This window comes from Arvicola amphibius, chromosome 6, assembly GCF_903992535.2.
Source record: "Arvicola amphibius chromosome 6, mArvAmp1.2, whole genome shotgun sequence".
Classification (NCBI taxonomy): Eukaryota; Metazoa; Chordata; class Mammalia; order Rodentia; family Cricetidae; genus Arvicola; species Arvicola amphibius.
Genome location: NC_052052.2, coordinates 23,046,316 through 23,071,623, shown reverse-complemented (window position 1 = coordinate 23,071,623; position 25,308 = coordinate 23,046,316). Strand labels below are relative to the sequence as shown.

General features: G+C 41.8%; 1 protein-coding gene across 1 annotated transcript; it reads right to left on the bottom strand.

Annotated features, from left to right (window-relative positions):
* Positions 1 to 679: 679 nt before the first annotated feature.
* On the bottom strand, positions 680 to 25,232 carry Rbbp4 (RB binding protein 4, chromatin remodeling factor). Its single transcript, XM_038333937.2, has 12 exons — positions 25,094 to 25,232; positions 24,449 to 24,596; positions 18,291 to 18,436; positions 8,646 to 8,819; positions 8,001 to 8,116; positions 7,734 to 7,894; positions 7,507 to 7,633; positions 6,779 to 6,856; positions 5,921 to 5,997; positions 4,186 to 4,243; positions 3,972 to 4,082; positions 680 to 1,626 (listed from the first exon to the last, which is right to left on the bottom strand). The coding sequence occupies exons 1-12, from the start codon at positions 25,107 to 25,109 to the stop codon at positions 1,561 to 1,563; spliced, it is 1,278 nt and encodes a 425-aa protein (XP_038189865.1). The 5' UTR covers positions 25,110 to 25,232; the 3' UTR covers positions 680 to 1,560.
* Positions 25,233 to 25,308: the final 76 nt, after the last annotated feature.

Genomic DNA, 25,308 nt, shown 5'->3' with positions numbered 1-25,308 from the left:
GTCACCAAGACACCCCCCAAACACAAGGTATCACCATGTAGTGATCTGGCTTTCTTGGAACACATTACATAGACGAGGGCCTCAAACTCAGAGACTCTGCCTCTGCCTCCTTAGTGCTGGGGTTAAAGACGTGTGCCATCACAGCCAGCCGGACACACACTAAAACGATGAGAACAGGTACTACTTCGAAATTGGACCAGATACTCCATTATTCAGACTTACAAAACAAAACAAAACAAAAACACACCACTGGTTTTGGAGGCGAGAGTCATTGCATCTGGTCTTTGCATGTGGTATTAAAGGCACTCATAGCCAACCCTGTCAAAGTAGGTGTCCCAGTAAAAAACACTGGGCAGATACAAGGTCTCTAACACAAGCCTCTTTCAAATTTAAACTCTGCCTTAAATTCTCTATTATACTGCCTTTGACATCTTAGAAACTTGTATAGCTCTTTTAGGGAAGACTTCAAAAATATGTAATTTTACCAAGACTAGTTTGTGTACTGTTTGGTAATGCCTTCACTTTCCCTGGCAGGAGTAAAGTTCTTTTTTTATGCTTCTGGGTCAATTACATTTATTTTAATCTTGACAGTCAAGACCACGGAAAAGAACTGTCATCCAAAACAAATCTTACTGGTGTTTGATGGATATTGAAAAAAAAACTCAGCAGCACAGGACACTTTATAGAAAAGCAATTTATTCCATTATAAGCACTTACACAGTTAGTCATGAGAGTAGTAACAGGCCTGATGGTGAGACAGGTCAACCAAAATGGAGATGGCTTCAAACTATAGTGATCAAGGACTAACTCCTAAAAAAGCAACTCTTATCAAGGATTAATTTAATTTTAAAAACAAATACAAACTAGCAATTCACTCTTTCTCAACTTGACAGTTCACCAGTGGTATGACTGTCAGTTAAAAACATACATCTCACAACTTGGTGGTCCCAAGTTTAAAAAACAAAAACAAAAAACCGCACAACAAAAGCCAAGTGAAGTAGGTGTCTGAGCCAGGAGTATAAATATTGCAAGATGTCATTTTTATTCCTGAATAAAATTTCTTCATTTTTATAAATTTATAAATTTTTCTTCAGGAATTTTCTAGTAATAAACCCAGGTCTAAAGCAGCTCCAGAAATGGGACATATTATGTGTGATTATTTTTCTTTTTAAGCTATATCCCAAATTTTTCATATTCTCAAGTGGAGAGAGTGGATAAGGAATAAGTGAAGTAGGTGTTCGAGCCAGGAGTATAAATATTGCAAGATGTCACCTTACAATATTTATAGAACAAACAATGCTCCATTTCTGAAGTTACTTTAGACCTGGGTTTGTTACTAGAAAATTCCTGAAGAAAAATTTAAATATAAGTCTGTGGCTTTGTTGAATTAATCCCCCCAGTTAAGATTTAGAAAACACCCATGGTTTGGGCTAATAGTACTGTTGGTGGCACCTATTGTAGCCGGATAGCTGAACAAAGTCTGTGTCTCAAACCAGTGTTAAATCCATCTCAGGGTTCAGAAGAAAACAAGGGGAGTCTAAATCACAAGTGCAGACATGTCTAGGATCCTTGTCCTTCCGGATCCACACTTCCTTCAGGGTCTTCATCATTGTAAATGTTCTCTGCCTGCCAGAGAGAGAGCAGTTATTTCTTTTTTCTTCCTCCTTTCCCTTCTTTTCTTTCCCCCACTCCCACCCAGGGTTTGGAGCCTGTCCTGGAACTCCCATTCAGACTGGCCTTGAACTCAAGAGATCTGCCTGCTGGAATTAAAGGTGTGTGCCATTACTGACCAGCAACAGTTATTTCTTGAAGTCTATTTCCATAATATATTACGCCAGGGTGCCTGATAACAAGGTCCCTGATAACATTTCAAATAAGGCCATATAGTTCTAACTATTCAATGCTGTTGCTGAATAAAAACAGCAACAGGCAATGCAGACAAGATGAATCATAAACAGAACAGGTGTGTTCCAGTACAAACTAGGAGCAGGCCATAGCTTCTACTATAGGGCATTTTTACAAAGTGTGGATGATCTTCATTCCTGAACTCTTAAACCAGATATATTATTTGTAATAGCTAAAATATAAGCCACAGGATTCTATGAGACACACAGAAATTGATGCTTTTAAGCACAGAATCTCTTTTAAGGATGACAAAAATATTCTAATATTTTTTGTGATGTGTAACTCTGGAGTAGGAAAAAAACCCCACTGAATAGTAAATTTAAATGAAACTACCCAAACTTTATATGCAAATTTCAATTTATAAAGGTCTTGAAAAGCTACTTTTACATAACAAAACACCCACCCTCAGTAGTTGATGAAATGTATAAGTCTAAAATCAAATGTGTGGAACCAAGAACCCAGTCACATCAACAATCACCAATACCAGACCTAACAGGCATCACACCTCAGGAGAGCTGTAACCCCAAATCCGCAGGCTTACCCTGTCACTTCTATCCAACATTGCTATAAAATGAGGGTTTTGCAAAAACTCCTTTGACTGGTTTGAAAATTTGCTATGATTCTAAAGAATGAGACTTTGACGTTTATATATTATGCATGTGATCTCTTGCTTCAGTTTTCCCAAGATCTAGGATTATAGAGCTACCATGCACTCTGCTTATTCCTGGGGTATCTATTTTATATGTCTGTATTTAGAAAACCCAGGGACCAAATGGAAGAGATACAGAAGGGAGCAGAGCATATTACTCTCCTAGCAAGTCAATGTGACCCCCAGAATCTGGATGCTCAAACTACCTAGAGGAAGCTAAGAGCTTAATCTCCCTTCCCCACTGGGGTGGCAGAGTTCCAAGTGGTTAATTTTCAGCACTCCTGTTGACTAGCCCAGCTATGAGGCTATCTAGGGGCCTCACCAAAACCTTAGAAACAGACTCAGGTATGGTACAAAAGGCACCATCATCATGAACAGAACAAACTGAGCTAGAAATCCCAATGGTTTCTTAGCAGAATCATGCCAAAACACAGGACAAAGTCTAAGCATGTACTACTTATTATGGGGACATATCAAACAGAGGCAGTGACCCCGGAGGAGATCTAATTCATCTGCCTACAACCTTTTCTTTTGGTCATTTTTCTCCAAAAATAGGCTTTCTCTGCTACCCTGGAACTCTGTAGAGCAGGCTGGCATTGAACTCAAGACATCCACCTGCTTCTGCCTCCTGAGTGCTGGAATGAAAGGCACACTTTCCCACCCTGCCTCCTTCTTGGCTTTTTGGAGACAGGGTCTCTCTACACAGTCCTGGTTTTCCTGGAACTCAGTATGAGTTTCAAAAAGCAGAGATAAGATAAACTATCTCTTAGTTCCCAGCACTCGCATTACACAGTTCACAACTGCCTGTAATTCCAACTCCAAGGTATCTGATTGCCTTTTTCTGGCCTCTGAAACCAACACACACACAATAAAATAAATCTTTAAAAAAATAACATACCCTTCATTCTGCACACAGCATAGCCATGGACAACAGGAAAATCACAGGTTATAAGACCAGTTCAAAGTAATCAAAATAACTAGCTTCTATCTCTAATACTACTTTTGGGGCTCTTTTCTTTTTTTAAATATTTATTTATTTATTATGTATACAATATTCTGTCTGTGTGTATGCCTACAGGCCAGAAGAGGGCACCAGACCTCATTACAGACGGTTGTGAGCCACCATGTGGTTGCTGGAAATTGAACTCAGGACCTTTGGAAGAGCAGGCAATGCTCTTAACCTCTGAGCCATCTCTCCAGCCCCCCTGACTTTTTTCTTTCTAGGTCATAGACAGGTCTTATTCTTACAACTTTTCTGGCTCAGCATTAGTGTTGAGATTACAGCTAATATTTTTGAAACCTAATAGGACAATATAACTAAACCCAGAGGTGAAGAGACTTGAATTCTTGTAGCTTTAAAGGCTAATTAAAGATACACTGTATCTAATGTCCCCTAAATAAATTGCTAAACACTTACCATCTGCCATACTTGCATGATATTGTCTTCTGATACAGAACAAATCACCCAAGGTTCATTGGGATTCCAGGAGAAATCAGATATCTTGGCAGTGTGACCACCATGAATAAACTGGAAGAGGGACCAAAACCAAGACATTAAACACAGACATTAAATCATAGCCTACTGCTTAAAGCACAGAAGACCCCAAAGTGCCTGAAAGGTTATAACATACCAGCAACTCTGGTGGGCCATCTTCTGCATCTTCTGGGGACTGTTCTTCTCCAATTTTACTTAACAAAAAAGAATTTTAAGTCAGAAAACATTACCCTGTGTGGTAGTTTGAATATAACTGGCCCCCATACGCTCACAGGCACTATGAGGTGTGGCTTGTTGGAGGAAGTATATCATTGTGGAGGCGTGCTTTGAGTCTCGTATATGCTCAAGCCACATCCAGTCTTTTAGCTCACTTTCTGTTGTCTGCACAAGATGTAGAACTCTCAGCTACCTCTCCAGACCATGTCTGCTGGCACACTGCCCTGTCACACCATGATAATAATGGACTAAACCTCTGAATTATAACCTACCCAATTAAACATTTTATAAGAGCTGTTGTTGGTGCAGGAGAATTGTCTGTATTCTGTCAATCATGTTTTAAATAAACGCTGATTGGCCAGGCAGAAAGTATATGCGGGTCAACCAGACAGGAAGTAGATGTGGGGCAATGAGAATAGGAGAATGCTAGGAAGGAGAAAGTCCATTTCTCCCACTCCTGCCCAGACTCCGAAGAAGCAACATGTGATCTGCCCCGGCTGTGAAAGGTACTGAGCCACATGGCTAACATAGATAAGAATAATGGGTTAAGGGGCTGGAAAGATGGCCCAGTGGTTAAGAGCATAGGCTGCTCTTCCAGAGGTCCTGAGTTCAATTCCCAGCAATCACATGGTGGCTCACAACCATCTGTAATGAGATCTGGCTCCGCCTCCTGGCGTGCGGGCATACATGGAGGCAGAATGTTATACACATAATAAAAATAAATAAATCTTAAAAAAAGAACAATGGTTAATATAAGCTACAAGAGCTAATAAGTAGCCTGAGCTAATGGGCCAATCAGTTTATTATACATAATATACAGTTTATACATAATATAATAAATAAATCTTAATAAATAAACCAACCGATTGGCCCATTAGCTCAGGCTACTTATTAGCTCTTGTAGCTTATATTAACCCACTGTTCTTTTTTTAAAGATTTATTTATTTTTATTATGTGTACAACATTCTGCCTCCATGTATGCCCGCACGCCAGAGGAGGGCGCCAGATCTCAGTACAGATGGTTGTGAGCCACCATGTGGTTGCTGGGAATTGAACGAACTCAGGACCTCTGGAAGAGCAGCCAGTGCTCTTAACCTCTGAGCCATCTCTCCAGCCCCTGGGCCAATCAGTTTTATAACTTATGGAGATCTCTGTGTGATTTTCTTTGGGGCACCTGGCGGGACGGAAACCCCAACGAGCAGGCCCCCTCATGTTACATGCTGTGGCCATGGCTGTCTCTTTATAGAAAAAGAAAACCTAAGACAGCCTGAGCACTCATCTTTGAAAAATGTAAAGATGCCGGGTGGCGGCAATGCACACCTTTAACCCCAGCACTCATGGAGGCAGAAGCAGGCAGATTTCTGTGAGTTTGAGGCCAGTCTGATCTACAGAGCGAGTTTCAGGACAGGCTCCAAAGCTATAGAGAAACCCTGACTCAAAATCCAAATAATAATGTAAAGACAGTAACTTTGCCAGGCTCGGCACTCAGGAGGCAGAGAGAGGTGAAATTATTGAGTTTGAGGTCAGTCTAGTCTACAGAGTGAGTTCTAGGATAATCAGGACTACACAGCGAAACCCTCTCCCGCCCCCCCCCAAACAAAAAAACCAAAACAAATCAGTAACTCCACGGATAGGGTAACTAACACAAAACTTACCTTAAATCCCACACATTCAACCTACGATCAGTACCGCTAGAAGCCAAAATAGTTTCATTGTGAGGTGACCACTGAACCTAAATCCAAGAGAAGAATTCAACAAATTAGAAAATAGAATGGGAAAATATCTCAAATTATATCTTACAAAACTGTAAATAAAAGGCAGTGAATACTGTTAAAACGGACAAATATTAGCAGGGTGGTGGTGGTGTATGCCTTTAATCCCAGCACTCAGGAGACAGAGGCAGGTAAGACCTCTGTGAGTTCAAGGCCAACCTGGTCTACAGAGTATCAGGACAATCAGAGTTCTCACATAGTGAAACCTTGTCTCAAAACAGACCAATCTGTGGAGGCAGTAGTTCAGATTTCAGCTAAGCCCAAACGACACATAGCAAGCTTAATGAATGAATGAAAATGAGAGGAAGGGAGGAGAGAGAGGGAAGAAGGGAGAGAGAGGAAAAGAAAAAAAAAAAGAAAAGGAGAGAGAATCGAGTATAAAGAGTAACATTGATGTACAGGTACCTCACTTCCAAAATCTTGAGAAAGGGTCTCATTTCTCAATGTGGCTCACACTGCCCTTGAACTTATTCTGTGCTGTGGCTAACCTTCATCTGTTGTTCCTACTTATATGTTCCTAGTGCTGGGATTACAGGTATGTGTCACTATGCCTGGTTTATGAGTTGCTCTGCATGACAGGTAAAAACTCTACCAACTGAGCTTCATTTCCAGGTGCTCTCTGATTTGTGAGCTTCTCAAGTGCTAGAATTATTGGTGTGTACTCATATTCTGTACAGAGAGGGAAAAAAGGGAGAGAAGGGGAAGGAAGGGAAGAAAGCAAGCAACACAGGTTTCTCTTACTTGGAATATTTCATCCTTATGTGATTCAAAGGAATGCAACTTGAGTTTCAGATTTCTCAGATCCCACAAGGCAACAGTCTACGGACAATAAGATAAACTTATTTAAAAAAAGCCTAGGGCCAGCAAGATAGTTTAGTGGATAAAGGTGCTTGCTGCCAAGCCTGGTAGAGTCTGGTCCCAGAATCCACATAGTGGAAGGGGTAAACAAGGTCTGGCAAGTTGTCTTCCAACTCCCAGACAACGTCATTGTATATACACCCATCCCTGACAAATAAGTAATTTAGAGTGTGTGCATATACACACTTGTTCCATGACAACTGTGTAGAGATCAAAGGCCAACTTGTAGAAGTGGAGTTGGTAATCTCCTTTAGTCATTTCGGTCTTGGGGACTTTATTCAGATCTTCAGGCTCAGCAGCCTGATAATAATTTCTTAAAAAAAATTTCAAAGACAAGACAACCTTTAAAACATTAAGATATCTTTGCACATTTAAAAGATACTGAAGATGGCTCAGTGGTTAAGAGTACTTAGTACTCGTCCAGAGGGCCAGTTCAGCACACACTTGATGTGTCACAAATATATGTAACTTCAATCCCGGGAGACCTGACACTATCTTCTGGTCTCAATGGGCACCAGGCATATACACCATGCTGAAGACATGCATGTAGGTGTAATTCCCTTAACCATAAGATATAAAACCTGAACAATTCAAACACAAAGCAAACTGACCTTGTCAGCTGATCCTGTGGCAAGAATGAACTCACTGTAAGGATTGAAAGACAGGCAGTTCACTTCAGCAGTGTGAGCATCGACTGAGTGGCTTGGCTTGGAAGTATTGTTTGAACGAGTATCCCAACTTCATTTAAGAAGAGAGAAAGCAGGAAAAGAAGCTTGAAATGGTGACTAATACAACACTCTGAAAACGTACGTATTAATAAACAATGGGGTCCACTCACATCATAAGTTTCTGGTCATCAGCAACAGACCCAAACAGAGACTCATGGAGCAGATGCCAGGAAACGTCCTCTACTACTGCTGTATGCCCCGTGAAGATGGTCTTTGCATCCACCACTTTCCCTTCCTTTGGAACTGCACTGATGTCCCATAGGCAGATGGTCTTAAAAGATAAAATTAACCATTATATAAAAGACCCTCACTTCCCCACATATCTCCCCAATTTGGCAGTAACTCCAGATTTTCTTCAAAACTGAAAGGATACGCACATGGTCATCTGAAGCACTGAGTAAGTGCCCGCTGAGATTTGGATTCCAAGAAAGACCATAACCTTCCTTCTGATGTCCGCGGAGACGCAAATCTGGGTTGCACTCTCCAGAAGGGTCTGCAAAGTAACAGATATATCTAAACTATCCAGCCCATTGCCTCTCTAGGCTTATTAAGCAAAATGATGTCAAGCATCTATTATACAGCTCACAACTGTCTGTGACACACCTTTACACCAATGCACATAAAATAAAGTTAATTAATTATATATAAAAAAATTAAGGGGGGGCTAGAGAAATGGCTCAGAGGTTAAGAGCACCAGCTGTTCTTCCAGAGGTCCTGAGCTCAAGTGCCAGCAACCACATAGTGGATTGTAACCATCTATAGTGAGATCTGGTGCATTCTTCAGATTTTAAATAAATCTTTAGAGAAACAAAACGCCTATTATACAAAATACAAACCCATTATGGCCAACTATATAATGCTCAGTTGCAAAATCATGATTTCCTCTACATAAAGCATTGTTTCACTTGAGAAGCATAAAAATAACCCCACATATCAATAAAAACATAAGATGTTAAATTATAAAAATAACAGAATATTTCTGAGTAAATGGAACCTGTATCTGATTAAAAAGGGGGAAGTACCTGGTTTAGAAGGATGCTTTGTGTAGTCAAAAACAAGCACATCACTGGATGGAGTCTTTGTCGCAATGATGCAAGGGTTCTGGGGCATGTACCGAGCCCTGTTTACTTCTCCTTCATGGTTGATCTTGATTTCTATTTCAATTTTCCCACTGACAGAGCCAAAACCTCCAAATTCTGTACAGAGAAGCAAAAAGTATTTAATCAACCAAGTGGTATGACTAGAAGACTGACCCATTTAGAGAACCACAGTGTCACATTTATACATACACCTGTAACTACAGATAGGTCAGTAATAAGCACTACATTACCAACTAAAATCAAGAAGGTATGAATCCCAAGTCAGCCATGGCAGTGCTATACCTTTAAATCTTGGCACTCCCAGGAAGAACAAATGAGATCTTTGTGAGTTAGAGGCCAGCCTAGTCTGCAAAGTGAGCATTATGCTACTAGCTAAGGCTTTATAGAGAGATCCTGTCTCAGGGAGGGGGAATTAAAAAAAAAAAAAAAAGGCTTTGTGAGTCTCATTCTGTTTGTTTTCCAGACAGGCCTTCAATTCACTACACAGAGGTTCTCTGTCCTTCATCTCTTTCTCCCTCCCATTCCTTCTCAAAATCTTATTCTACAGCCTAGCCTAAGCAATTTTCCTGAGTGCCAAGATTACAAATATGATGGCCACTATTCCTTGCTAAAAGGTTGTTCCTGGAAGTTTTCAAATCTCACTTGATGTAAAAATAACTTGGGGCCAAGTATTGGTGGCGCACACCTTTAATCCCAGTATTCAGGAGGCAGAGGCAGAAGGATCTCTGAATTCAAGACCAGCCTGGTCTACAGAGCAAGTAGAAACCCTGCCTCAAAAAACCAAAAGAAAATTAGGGAGAGGGGGCTGTTTCAAGACAGGGTTTCTGTGTAGCTCTGGCTCTCCTGGCACTCACTCTGTAGACCAGGTTAGCTTCGAACTCAGATCTGGCTGCCTCTACCTCCTGAGTGCTGGGATTAAAGGTGTGCTCTACTACTGCCTGGCTAAAAATATTTTATGTGTGTAAGTATTTTCTTACATGTGTGTTAATGTGTATCTGGTGTCCATGGAGGTAGGTAGATCTCTGTGAATTTGAGGCCAGCCTGGTCTACAGAGTGAGTTCCAGGACAGGCTGCAAAGCTACACAGAGAAACCCTAGCTTGAAAAAAGCAAAAACAACAGAAGTACCATCAAATTGCATCTCTTAAAGGTTTTTTTGTTTAGTTTAACGAGAAAACAAACACACCACAGTCTCCTTTTCCAGTCACTTCTTTCATGTTGGACCCTAGCTTGCTCTATCACTGATCTGCATCGCTAGGCAAGCAAACTCTTGTAACTACTCATTTTTAAACACCTTTTCACTGAGTTGACCAGGCCGGATTCCAAACCTTGAAGTCCTCCTGACTCAAGTCTCCTGAACAGCCTGGATTACAGACCTGCTACCAGGCCTAGTAAGTTCCTTTTCATTAGCATCCCTAAAATTTTATGAACTATTTTATTATTGGGCTTTAGAGACAGGTTCTCACTATTCAGCCTTGTCTGTCCTGGAACTCGTAGAAGTATGTTCTAAAATGTACTTATTGTCATTATGTGTGCCATGGTGTACATGGAGGGCAGAGGACAACTCAGGAGACAAGAATCTTTTCCTTCTGAGCCATCTCGCGTGCTCTTCATTCACATTTAACTATCACATGCACGTAGGAGAACTCTCCCAAGCAGCGCTACAAAATAATCTGTGGTTATATAAAATAAATGAGGGTAATTAATGATAGAAGACTTACAGAAGGCAGGATATGGTAGAAAATACTAAGTGTTAGATAGACTTAGACCCAAGTAGCTCTGTTGCTTCCCAGTTTGGTGATCTGGGGAAGGCTTTAAGTTTAGAGTTATGTACAGATGAAAATGTCTGTCATTAACACTGCCACTCAAATGTTACTTCACTTACTGATTGACTGACATGGTCTCATTTAGCACAAGCTACCCTCCCACTATGTAGCTAAGGATGGCCATGAACTCTCTCCCGCTCTGGTGCTGAGATAACAGACGTACACTACTACTCCTAGAAACGTGTCACTAGCTAAAGGATAAAAATATTTTCAGAGAGCAAAGATATAAATAACACTGTTAGCCTATTATACAATTTTCAACCTCAAAATAATTCTTATTACATTCATTATTTACTTATTTTGAGAGGGGGTCTCACTGTACTCCTGACTATCCTCAAACTTGCTATGTAGACCAGACTAACCTGGAATACACATATGATCTACCTATCTATTTCTGCCTCCCAAGTACTAGGACTGGAAGCCTCAGCCAACACATTTATCTGTTTTGCCTGTATGTGTACACACTATGGAAAACATCTTGAATCCTGCCTCTAGGGTGGCAGAGGCAAGTATATCTTTTGAGTTCCAGACCAGCCAGGTAGCCAGGGGTACATAGTGACACCCTGTCTTGAAAAACAGCTCTAGGGTCTGGAGAGATAGCTCAGAAGTTAAGAGCACTGGCTGTTCTTTCAGAGAACCAGCACCCACATGGCAGCACACAATTGTTTATAACTCTAGTTACAGGGGATCTGGAACCTCATAGAAACATACCATGCAGGAAAAACACCAATATACATAAAACAAAAATTTTTTTTTAAAAAAACAATAAAGTAGCCGGGCGGAGGTGGTGCACGCCTTTAATCCCAGCACTCGGGAGGCAGAGGCAGGTGGATCTCAGAGTTCGAGGCCAGCCTGGTCTATAAGAGCTAGTTCCAGGACAGGCTCTAGAAACTACAGGGAAACCCTGTCTCGAAAAACCAAAAACAAAACCAAAAAAAAAAAAAAAAAAAAAAAGAAAAAGATTTATTTATTTATTATGTATACAGTGTTCTGTCTGTCTGTATGCTTGCTGGCCAGAAGAGGGCACCAGCAGCATCTCATTACAGATGGCTGTGAGTGACCATGTAGTTGCTGGGAATTGAACTCAGGACCTCTGGAAGAGCAGTCAGTGCTCTTAACCTCTGAGCCATCTCTCCAGCCCAATAAAAAAAGATTCTATAAAGATGGGGGAAATCAATAAACCTTTGCATATACGCCTGACTCTACGACATACTGAAGATGTAACACAGGACGAGGAACTTAAGCATTCACTGCACCAGTAGGACAAAAATATCGAAGACCCTGCCTCAACAAGGTGTAAGGCAGAGTTGCCCTCTGACCCCCACATACAAACACAACCCATATAGGCACGCATAAATAAATGTTAGAAAGGATGTAACATGGCAAGCAATCTCAAGGAATTCAGTCTAAGTACATGGTAAGTATAGTGATATTCTATTTATGTTTAAATAAATAAAGCTTGCCTGAAGATCAGAGGGTAAAACTAAGCCACTAGAGGCCAGACAGTGGTGTCACACACCTTTAATCCCAGGGTTTGGGATGGCAGATGGAGCTCTGTGAGTTCAAGGCCACCCTGGGCTACACAGAAACAGATCCAGGTGGTGATGGCTCACTCCTTTAATCCCAGCACTAAAGGTGAATATAAGATGGGAGGAGACAGAGGCTCCAGGCTCAGTCTGCAGTCGCCCAGCCTTGGTAAAGTAAGACTTCTCTGGTGGCTTGGCTGTTTTGTTTGCTCTTCTGATCTTCAGCCTGAATCTCAATTTCTGTCTTTGGGTTTTTATTATTCATGTTACAGGTAAACACATGGCTACACAAGACTTGACTGTCAAAGTAGCAACATACAGGAGAAAAGCAACACTTGGCAGAACCCACAGAAAAGGGGGCCATCAGTCATACAATGCATGTTTTCATTTGGGGCATATACTTAAAAATTATAATAGCAGGAGCCCAATTTTAGAAACTTCAAATTGAGAATATTTTGTTTTGTCTGCCCATGTCTCAGTAGCCCTGCTTGCTTCAAACTAAAGATCTACCTGCCTTCCAAGTACGGAGACTGCAAGGCATGTACCACCATATGCAGCTCTCAAATTGAGTTAACACAGATTAGGATGTGTCTTTTTCTTTTTACAATGAACCAAAGGCCACAAAGATTACCACTGAAACATTATCACTCTACCGCTACACCTACTTAAAATCATAGATTGTCACTATATAGTAGATAGTGGAAGGACCCATTCAAAACAGGAAACAAAGGCCTGAAATATTAAAAAACTGAAAGTAAGAAATTCTTCCTAGCTTGTTTCTTCTAACAAAGGCAAAACACTGCTAAAACCACCCTAAAGCACAGCACCAACAGAATAAAAATGAACAGACTCTGTGGCTTTGTAACTCCTTATCCATATGTATACCAGGAGAATACAAACCACAGTGAACACATTCCCATGGGCCAGAGATGGCTCACTGATGAAGAGCACTGGCTGCTCTTCAAGAGGACCCACAGTTTGATTTTCAGCATCCACATGTAACTTCAGTTCCAGGGGCTCTGATAATCCTCTTCTGGTCTCCACAGGCACTAACTAGGTACACATGTGGTGAGTGCACTGACTTATATGCAGGGAAACACTCATATACATTAAAACAGTAAAGAGGATAATAGAAACCCCCCTTTAAAAGGCTAAGTCAGGGGCAGGTAGATCTCTGTGAGTGCAAAGCCAGCCTTGGTCTAAAAAGCAAGTTCCAGGGCTGTTACACAGAGAAACCTTGTCTCCAAAAACAAAAGGCTAAATCAAGAGGATCACCAGTTCAAAGCTAGCCTTGACTACTTAAGGGAGTTTCAGGCCTGCCTAGACTACATAGAGACTGCCCCCCCCCCACTAACCAAAAACAGTAACAAAAATTGCCCAAACAAAACATTTCTAGCACCCTAGAAGGTTGCGGACCCCTAACCAATACTATGGCCAAACAAGGTTCCAACACTCTGATTTTTTTTTTTTTTAAACCAAAGTCACTTGTCTGAGTCATAAACACTGTGGAATTTCAAAGAATGTATTTTAACAACAATATATTTTAACAAGCCAAATAACCAAATTATTTGATCACAATCAATGATGATACTTAACTCATGAATTTTTATAATGCATTTTCTTTTTTAGGTAAGAAGTTATTTACCTAGTAATCTCTCAAAAAAAAAAATCTTTCTTTTTTAATCTGTGGTGCTAGGTATGGAGCAGTCTTTTTTTTTTTCGTGAACAAGGTTGGAGCAGTCTTGTAGATGCTAAACAAGTGCTCTATCACTGAGATACAACCTAAGAGACTTATGTAGTAATATTTTGAATTTTAACAAATAAAGCTTGCCTGAAGATCAGAAAGTGCAGAGCTAAGCTACTATAGGCCAGGGAGTACTGGCACACACTTTCAGTTCCAGGACTCGAGAGATAAAGGCAGAGGGGTCTCTATGAGTTCAATGCCACCCTGGGCTACACAAGATCCAATCTGTCCATAAGAGAAACAGCTCACAAAAAGGTGATCCCACGCCTTTAATCCCAGCACTAGGGTGATGAAGACAGAAATGATGTCGCTTGGCAGAGGGGAATATAAGGTGGGGGGAGACAAGAGCTCACTGTAGAGCAACAGGATTGCCTGTTGGGTTTGAGCATTGGTAGAGGTAAAAAGGTCTCTCTAGTAGCTGTCTGCTCTTCTTCTCTGATCTCTCAGATTTCACCCCCCAATATCTGACTCTGGGTTTTTATTAAGAACAATTAGAATTTGTGCTACAGACTTATTAGACATAACTGTACCCATCACTGATGAGCTCAACTGAAGTCACCACTCCCCCACATTTAAGTACCAAGCCTATCCACTTACTGGTTAAGGGATAAAAGGGAAATAAGGTGTGTAACCCTGGGGTAGTGAAATAATCAAATTTAAAAATCCATAGTTGTTTTGAGACAGTTCAGTCAGGATCCCAATAAGCAGACCACGATGGCCTTGAACCTGTGATAATCCTTTCCCATCTGGCACTATGGTACATACCTACACCAACACACAAAACCAAACTAGTCAGAGGAAGAAGCTCAGAGATAGACAGCATACTGCCCCCAATTCCGCAAAGCAAGAGAAACATTCAGGGAACAGGACTTAATCTAATCACACACAGAGCAGCAAAATAAACAAAGACCAAAGTTTATCAGTTAAAGTACTAGGAATAAACAAATGATATTTTGAAATCTTGGAACGGGGAAGGCATTTCAAAGAAGGACAGAAAAGTTGTAGGGCATTAAGAGGAAAAGTTAATAATTCATAATTGTACAGTTTTTCTTAACAAAATAGCAGAGGTCAGGTTTGTTAACTCAATCCTTCCCAGAACATCAAAGTGAAGACAAGGATGATTACAAGTTCAAGCCAGCCTGGGTTATCAGTTACCTGAAAGCCTATTCAAAAACAACCAAAATATAATACACACAAACTTAGAACCTTAAGTTTATAAATAAAATAAGCTTGGAGGATAGAGATGGTTTAGAAGGTAAAATGCTTGCTACCCAGAAAGCAGGAAGACCCGAGTCTGAATCCTTAGCACCTACATAAAAAGCCAGATATGTTGGGCTGGAGAGATGGCTCAGGGTTAAGAGCACTGCCTGTTTGTTCTTCTGGAGGTCCTGAGTTCAATTCCCAGCAACCACATGGTGGCTCACAACCATCTATAATGAGATCTGGTGCCCCTTTCTGGCCTGCAGGCAGAACACCACATACATAATAAATACATTTTATGGAAAAAAATAAAAAAATAAATTTATTTATTTAAAAAAAGGCCAGGCATGACTTTGAGTGTATCTGTAACACCAGGATTAGGGTGTAACGACAAGTAGCCTAGCTGACTGGGCAAGCCTCCAATTCAGCGACACTGTATCAAAGGATTAAATAGAAGAATGGCAGAAGAAGGCTCTTCTGAGTGTGTTGGCATGGACACCAGCACACACACACTCACTAGCACGCAAAAATGAGATTGGAAGTTATTGAATCTACTGCCAGAAGAGCAAATTATAAACCTATACCAAACATTCTGTACTGCATCTCAGGTACCAAGAAAAACATCTCCATGTAGTAAGTACTAACCCCACCCCCCCCCCCCGAACAAACACCAATCCTCCTACATCAAGTGTATACTACCATATACGGTTTAGAATCCAGGGCCTGTCAGGCAAACATTTTACCAACTGAGTTATATTCCCTAATTCCTTTTTTTAAAAAAATCTTACTGCACACACACATGTAGGTGGGTGTGTACATGCTTCTACACATGCATAGAGGTGACAGAGCAACTCTCCTACCATGGGTTTCAATGATTTTTTTTTTTTTTTTTTTTTTTTTTTTTTTCGAGACAGGGTTTCTCTGTAGCTTTGGAGCCTGTCCTGGAACTAGCTCTTGTAGACCAGGCTGGTCTCGAACTCAGAGATCCGCCTGCCTCTGCCTCCCGAGTGCTGGGATTAAAGGCGGTTTCAATGATTTTTAACTGCTCAGCTAGCTTTTTTTTTTTTTGTTGTTGTTTTTTTGGAAACAGGAGTTAGTTATGTTGCCCAGACTGGTCTTGAATTTGCGAGCATTTTATCTCAGCTTGGAGGGCTATGATTATGAGTGTGCAATCATGCCTATTCACATCATTTGTTGAATGACTGATTTAATATTTTGATTCCTTTAAGAAAACAAGATATGTTATTAGCACTACTTTCTGAGGGATTAGTTTATAGGGAAAAGGACAGTGTCTATATTATTTTAAAATATATTTATACATGAAGCAATAGTAATCAGAACTTTTCATACCTATAACAAAAGCCCATTTTGTTGTATGAGTGACTGAATCCAGAGCTTCAGATATGCTAGTGCAAGTATTCCACCACTGAATTACAATTCCAGCTCCAAATACAATTCAGACAAGATTTATCTCATTTAGTTCTGAGGATGTAGCTCAGTGGTAGAGCATTTGGCCTTAAACACACAAAACACTGGGTTCAATTACCCAGGAAATCATTAAAATAGAAAAAAAAAAAGACACTTCATTTAACTGATAGGAACTATAATACTCAGGTTAAATGACTTATCCTAAAACTACAAGCTAGGCTGGGCGTGGTGGCACAGGTCTTTAATGCCAGTACTTGGGAGGCAGAGGCAAGTGGATCTCTTTGAGTTCAAGGCCAGCCTAAGAAAGCAAGTTACAGGACAGTCAAGGCTACACAGAGAAACTCTGTTTTGGAAACAAACAACAACAACAACAACAAAAAAAAACAAAACAAAACAAAAAAAACAAACACCAAACCAAAACAAGCACATAGCTAAATTGTGGCAAATGGGATCTCCACCCACCCTCACTCTGAAAGTCAGTGTTTTCCTTGGGATCCAGAGACTAACTTTCCAAAAAACTATTCACTTTTTAATACACAAAATTGTAGTTGACTATTATCCTAACAACCTATTTTGCACTCGGTACCATAGAAGATTAAATGTGGAATAACCAGGAACTAAATAACACAATTGTTATCTTGGCCAACAGTTGGATCCCAAATAAAGTTACACATAAGGGCATAAATGTTAATGAAAAAAATCCATTTTCTATTTTTTGTTTTATCTGAGACAGGTTTTATTCAAGGAAACTCTCCTAATGACCCTACCTTTTTAACATTTTGGTATGAGGGCCATAAAAGAAAACTGGGATTAGTTTAAAAAAAAAAAAAAAAAAAAAAAACGAGCAGTTATCTTAGGTTATCTCCTAAAAACTGGTTGTGAAAATATTTTTATGGATATAACAGATACCACATTATCGCTACTGTTTTAAACGTTTAAGGATAATTTAGTGGTTGGGCAGTGGTGGTGCAGCCTTTAATCCCAACACTTGGAAGGCAGAGAGAGGAGGATCTCTGAGTTAAGACCAGCCTGGTCCACAGAGCAAGTTCCAGGACAGTTAGGACTACACAGAGAAACCCTGCCCCCCAAAAGAAAACAAACAAACAAACAAGGATAATCTATCATTTCTCACCCCCCCCCACTAGTTACCCCTAAGAAATTTTTATAAACCCAAGTCGGCCTGCAACTTGTGATCTTTCTGCCACCTGTGCTTGTAAAACACTTAAAACGTAGGGCTGGAAAGATGGCTCAGCGATTAAGAGCACCTGGCTGCTCTTGCAAAAGACCTGGGTTCAATTTCTAGTGGTTCACAAATGCCTATAACTCCACTCGATCCTTTTCTGTCCTTTATAGGCACCACACACACAAGTGGTGCACATATATACAGGCAAAACACTCAAACATAAAAAAAGGGGGGGGGAGGGCCAGGTGGTGGTGACAAAGTGGATCTCTGTGAGTTAGAGGCCAGCCTGGCGTAGAGCGAGTTCCAAGACAGCCAGGGAGAGAGAGAAACCCTGTACTGAAAAGCCAAAAAGTTGTAGCAATCCCCTATCAATTAATTTCTGTCTCTTCGGGTCAGTGTCTTTCCTGTTGAGAATACACAACAAAAACTTATGGTAGATCTTTGCTCCATTAACTGCAGGAATCCCACCATGACCATTACAGTAGAGGGCAGCTTACAGCAAATACACAGAACCAAATTTTGTGTTGATTACTCTTTATTGCAAACTAGTTTTCCCAATAACATATAAGAGGCCACCCAACTAAATTGTGTACCTCAATGTAATTTGGATCTGAAAGCCATAACCCATACACCATTACTTCTTTCATCCCCAAGAGTCCTACCTCCTTTCTCACTGTCATAGTGTGAAGCATCAAACTGAGCATCATCATTAGGGAGCTGGACACTGGCTATCACCAGGTGGTTTTGTTCATCCGATGTGTGTGTTCCCAGGACAAGTCGATGAATGCTGAAATCTTTCCCCTCAGGCCTGTAATAACAACAAATCATCACTATTCAAATTGGTAACCCAAGAAATCATGAAGTCAGTAATGTACACCTGACAACAACAACCAATTACTGAGAACTAGTTCCTACTTTAAAAAACAAACAAGCCAGGTGGTAGTGGGCATACCTTTAATCCCAGCACTCGAAGAGGCAGAGGCAGGCAGAGGATCTTTATGAATTCAAGGCCAGTCAGATCTGTCACAAAGAGAAGCCCTGTCTAAAAAAACAAAAACCAAAACCAGCCCCATGTGCTTAAATAGACATGCATATGGATACTAGAGAACAATTAAGTGTTACTAAATCTTAAGATACTATTCATGACTGGTTGTGGAGGCGCAGGCCTTTAGTATCAGAACTCTGGAGGCAGAGGCAGGAGGTTTTGCATTGAGTTCCAGGACAGTCAGGGTTCGTACACAGAAAAACCCTATTTTGAAAAAGCAAAAACAAAAAGAGGCCATTCACCTCTGTTAATTCTAGGCTTGCCTTATTGTCTTAGAGCTCACTAATAAGGTTAGCAAGGCTGGCTGTGGAGCCCGAGGGTTTCTTCCCATCTCCCAATCACTGAGAGACTTCAAGGGCATATGCCATCACTCTGTCTTTTATTTGTCTTGTTTTGCTTTTAAACATGGGTGCTGGGCCGGGCGGTGGTGGCGCACGCCTTTAATCCCAGCACTCGGGAGGCAGAGGCAGGCGGATCTCTGTGAGTTCGAGGCCAGCCTGGTCTACAAGAGCTATTTCCAGGACAGGCTCTAAAAAAGCTACAGAGAAACCCTGTCTCGAAAAAAAAAAAAAAAAGCATGGGTGCTGGGGATCGACCGCATGGTCCTGATGCTTGCAAGGCAAACACTTTACTGAGTCATTACTGAAGCCCCTATTTTCTTTTGGAAAAAAAAAAAAAGTACCAGAAAGATGGTTCAGCACTTAATAGTGCTTGCTACTCTTACAGAGAACTTGAGTTCAGTTCCGAACTTCCCTCCCATGCCAAGTGACCCACCTCCACCTGAAATTCGAGCTCCAGGAGACCCTGAGCACCCACCCACCACCCACACTGAGAATGCAGTCACCTCCCTCCAAAAGAAATAAACCAAATGACAACCTTTGTGGATCTGTTCTTTCTTTCCATCACAAAGATCCAGGTGACCAGAATTAAGCTGTCAAGATTGGCAATAGGCACTTTTACTTACTGAGTGGACTTGCCAGTCTCTATTTCCTACTTTTAATAGCTCTCTATTAAGGCTAGAATACAAATACAGCACTTAATTTTTATTTAGCTTGACCAAAAACTTAAAATTACTCTAGGGAAGTTACTCTTCTCCCAGTTTATTGGAATAAAAATGTGAGTTAACTACACACCCTTTACAATGGGTGAGAAGAAAACTGCCTGAGTCTTGTTTACCAAGAACTTTGTTAAGAGGCAAGAGACAAAAAGAGGAGAGTTTTGAGAAACTAGGGCATAAAACCCCACGGTAAAGTTTGTGCCTGGTCATACGCAAGAGTTCTTATAATCCCCAAAGAAAAAGAACACTAGGTGAGTGGTGGTAGAGCCTGCCTTTGATCCCAGCATTTGGGAGGCAGAGGCAGGTGATCTCTGTGAATTCAAAGACAGCCTGGTCTACAGAGCAAGTTAGTGAATAGAATACATTGTTCCAAACATTTTGGAAGTAGGGATAATTCTTGCTTTTTACAGAGAACCACTAAGAGAAGCAGGAATGTAAATCATTCAGGGTGACTCCTCAATGGAGGACATACAAACCAAATACCTGCTGCATCCAGAAAGCGGAGAGCGGAGGTTGTTAATGACCTTTTTGCTACCTGTAGGGACAGACCTTACTCTAATTCCCCAGAATTCTAGACTCTTCCTTCCCTCGACCAATATCCATCCTTAGGTTAAAAAGTACTTTATGGCCTGCTGACCTCTATGCTGTCAGAGACCACATTAGATTGTAGGTGTTTCATTTAGCTATAGAACCCACTCTCATGTTTGCATGTAGTTCGTAAAATAATTTCTATGTAGTCAAACTCTGTGCCTTATTGTACACATGGAATTGGACTGATTGTTGCCTAGAAACCTTTCCCCAAATTGTACTGTATTTTTTTTTTTTTTTTTTGAGAGAGGGTTTCTCTATGTAGCTTTAGAGCCTATCCTGGAGCTCACTCTGTGAACCAGGTTGGCCTTGAACATAAGAGATCCATCCACCTGCCTCTGCCTCCTGAGTGCTGAGATTAAAGGCATGCGCCACCGCTGCCCAGCTCCAAATTGTAGTGTTTTAAATACACTGACAATGAACCTCCTCCTGGCCTTCGACTCCTTGAAGTTGGACCCAGGTTGATGAAGTTAATCTGCACAAGGTTTTCATTATTAGCTCTTTGCGTGGTTCACTTCCCTGCCAGAATACCTGCAAGGACCCCCCCCCCCCTCAGAACCTAGAGTTGGCATTCTCTTTCCTTCCTTCCAGTATGTATATATGTACTGTGCTTGTACATACACTTGACAAAGGGTCTCTTTCTTGACCCCTTTCCTCCAGACAGACCAAAGACAATCACTCTCTTGAACTCAGAACTCACTGGTTCTGCTAGTATAGCTAGTTTATTTCAATGATCCTGACTCTGCCTCCTGGAATTACAGGTGTGCTGCCATGTTCACCTGGCATTTATACCAGTGCTGAGGTTTGATATGTGGTCCTTACAACTGCTTTATTTAGTGTACCACCTGCCCAAACTAATGCTTTATATATTCAGGTAAGCATTCTACCACTGAGCTACATACGTTCCCATCTGAAACATTGAGATTATTACACATGACTTCCCGGAGCTGGAAAGATGACTTGGCAGTTAAGAATCCTGGTTCAATTCCCAGTACCTAAATGGAGGCACAGAACTATCTGTAATCCAGACCCATGGGGATCCAATGCCATCTTCTGGCCTCAGTAAACCCGCACATAGCACACACACATAAATGCAGGCAAAATATGCATACACATAAATCCAAAACAAATAAAGAGCCTAGAGTAGATGATGGAGATGGCTCAGTGGTTAAGAGCACTTGCTGTTCTTGCAGAGGACCTGGGTTCAGTTCCCAGAACCCACATGGTGGCTTACAACTGTCTGGAACTGGAGCTCCAGGTGATCTGACACCCTCTTCTGGTCTCACCAGGTACTAGGTACAGACACACATGCAGGAAAAAACAAAAACCCAATGCTGGTTAGTCTGTGAACTTGACACACACTTGAATCATCCAGGAAAAAAATGTCAATTGAAGAATTAACTCCATCAGACTAGCCTGTAGGCAACTTTGAGTATTTTCCTGCTTAATGATTTATGTAAGACCTAGCCCAACATAAGCAGTACCTGGGCAGGTGGGCCTGAGTTATGTTAAGAAAGCAAACCGAACAGACCAGGAAACAGTGCTCCTCCATGGCCTCTGCTTCAATTCTGGCTTCCAGGGGTCCATGATGGACTATAAACTGTTAAGGTGAAATGCCCCCACCCCAAGCTGTTTTTGGTTATGTTTATATCACAGCAATAGAAAGCAAACTAAAACACCCATACATATAAATTTCCTTATAAAGTAAGAAGTAATTAATAATGAACACAAATAGTAGGCAGTATTTACTACATGAAAAACACAAAATAACTGGAATTTAACAGCTAGAGGATATACAGCATAGAGTGTTAAATTAGTATCCACGAGGTCCTAGGTTCAATTCAGTAAGACAAAAAATACTGGGCTGGGCTAGACTTAAATACCACAACATTATGAAGAATTGTTCTCACTTGAAGTGAAAAATATTTGATATTGGGCTGGGGAGATGGCTCAGTGGTTAAGAGCACTGATTGCTCTTCCAGAGGTCGTGAGTTCAATTCCCAGTAACCACACGATGGTTCACAACCATCTGTAATGAGATCTGGTGCCCTCTTCTGGTGTGTGGGTATACATGGAAGTAGAATGTATACATAATAAATAAATAAATCTTTAAAAAAAAATTTGATATTTAAGAAACTTAATGCCAGACAGTGGTGGCGCACGCCTTTAATCCCAGCACTCAGGTGGCAGGGGCAGGCGGATCTCTGTGAATTCGAGGCCGGCCAGGCCTACAAGAGCTAGTTCCAGGACACGCTCTAAAACTACAGAGAGACGCTGTCTCAAAAATAAATAAATAAATAAATAAATAAATAAAAAAAAATAAAAAAAGAAAGAAACGTAGACAATGTGGCTGAGATCACACAGCTACTAAGCCACAGAACTGAGACTAAAGTACATCTCTAGTTTTGGAAATGGAAAAGCCAGATGAAAGATAAACCTAGGAAGATGATTAAAATCACTGCCTAATTTCTTTTTTTTTTTTTTCAAATTTATTTATTATGTATACAATATTCTATATATGTGTGTATGCCTGCAGGCCAGAAGAGGGCACCATACCCCATTACAGATGGTTGTGAGCCACCATGTGGTTGCTGGGAATTGAACTCAGGACCTTTGGAAGAACAGGCAATGCTCTTAACCTCTGAGCCATCTCTCCAGCCCTGCCTAATTTCTTGAATGTCAGTTTAAGGCAGTCTGGATTTTATACTGTAAGAAACAAGGAATACTAAGTTTCAAAGAGACATAGCTTAATACCATTTTCTGGGAGGATAATCAAACAGTTCAGACCATCAGCCCCAGTACCATAAGATATCATCACAAGGAATGAAAATTCTCACTTCTATAGAATCACAAGTCTCAGGGAGCAGAAGACACAACGTTTTACAACCCCTCGAGCTGACTGTGTTGTACACTACAATCTAAAACCCCTTTGTCAGATGGGAAAGACGCTACACAAACAGCACTGGATTATAGGCCTGTGCACCATGGAAAGTTTTCTTCTCCAACAGGCTGGCCTTGACTCCTCATCTCAGCGCTCCACCTCCTAAGGGCTGGGGTTACAGTTGTGCACCATCACAGCACTCTCAGAACCAATGGTTTAATGACCATGAGAACAGATAAAATGCTCTATATTAAGCTTGAGTTCCCAACTAGTTTTGAACCTGACCGGTCACATTTTAAAAAGTTCCAACTGCAAACGTCCAGGTGTCTGCCGTGGATTTGCACAGCACCCTTCAAATAAAGGTCTCCACTTTCCCTACACCGCTGCAGAGGCAGCAGCCTCATCCTTAGTTTTTAGTAAAACACACAAGAACTTCCTGTTACACACAGAACAGAGATGTAGCTCAGAGGTACTGCCTGCTTACCATGCACAAGGTTCAACTCCTAGCAACCTCAAACAACACGACTCTTCACTCCCAATTTCTCTGAGCTGTTGACCTCAGTCTCACAGCCGGATTCTGCACATCTTACTGAGTTACAAAAGAATTCATACGCAGTTTCGCCAAGTTCCCATCAAAAATAGTCGACATTCACCTTTATCTCTGTATCGCTTCCTTCTGCCAGCTAGTGCTGGTATTAAGTTGACAGATGTTTCACTTAGCTAGAACATTTTGTGTATGCAACCTCACTAGGACTCAAGGATCAAAGTCCCTGCCAGTATGCGCTCTGTCACTAAACATCACACCCCCTCAGCCCTCCCTCTTAAAGTGTTACCTTAACTCCTTATCTAAAGCTCAAACACCTGCCCCTTCAACCCAATGGATTTCTTGAAGGCAGGTCCCAGATTTACCTCGCTATCACAAATGACTGAGGATTCAAATGTTTTGTCGAACGAACTGGACACAGAATACTTCTGAAATCTGTCAAGTTGTAACATTACACGGTCAACGACAGTTATAAGATAGCAATTCGACTCAATGCTGAGGATGAAATCCGTTTCTCCAGCAGGGTAAATTACAAAATTATCTTCTGTTTTCTACCCTTACTACTTACTGGTCGAGGAAAATAAACATCACTCAGAGGCTCTGATCATATGCCCCTTCTAGTGGCTGGAGAGAAAAACAAAAACACGGAAGACCAACTCAAGACCTGAAATACCAAAGAAGTAATATCCAAGAGATTGGTGTCACCTGGTAACATCTGGAAGCCACTGGGCAGTTAAACTGGGCCACTCCAGGGCATGGGTCATCACCAAATCATAAAGAAAAGGGGTGTTTTTCTTCCATATTTTGTACTCCTCGTTGATCACACGTTCTTCCACCGCGTCGTCAAAGGCAGCTAAAATTTAAAAAAAAAAAAAACAAACAAATGAGGTTAGCGGACAGAAACGGAAAGCGAGCAAACCTCTTAAGCCACTGGTGAGGCTCCCCGGTTCTGACACCGAAATGGAGATTCGTCTTAATCTCTCCCAGGGCGCAGGCACCAACGCTGCTCTCCGCCACGGAGGGCCGGAAGTCCTCGGGCCATCCGAGCCAGACACTCCGTTACTCGGCCGGCTTCGAGGCACCAAGTCCACCAAACCCAGAAGGAGGCCTGCGCACCGGGCCCCGGGAGGCAGAGGGAGCGACGGAGAGTCGCCATCGCCCGGGCCTGAGAGCTGGCGTCGCCCCGCATCCGCTCTGGAGGAGCCTGCGCGCCGTTAGCCCGCCCCGCCGGAGTCGCTGGGATCGGGCTCGCCAGAGTAGGGCCTGCTCTCCGGATTAGGCCGCGTAACAAGCCACGACACAGCCCCGCCACCCCGCGCCTCCTTCCCAAGCCCGCCTCGGCACACTCACCTTCCTTGTCAGCCATGGCGGTAGACGAGCCGGGAGGGGCTGGGGGATCCCGGGGTCGTGCGTTGCAGGAGGAACGGGGAGGCGACAAGCGCTCGCTCAGCGCGCGCGGCCTCTATTGTTTCCTGCGGCCCGTGCGTGGGGGGCCGGCTTGCGGGCCTTCGCGCCAACATCGGCCAATGGGAAAGCGGGAGCCGGCGGGGTGGGCGGAGCATCCG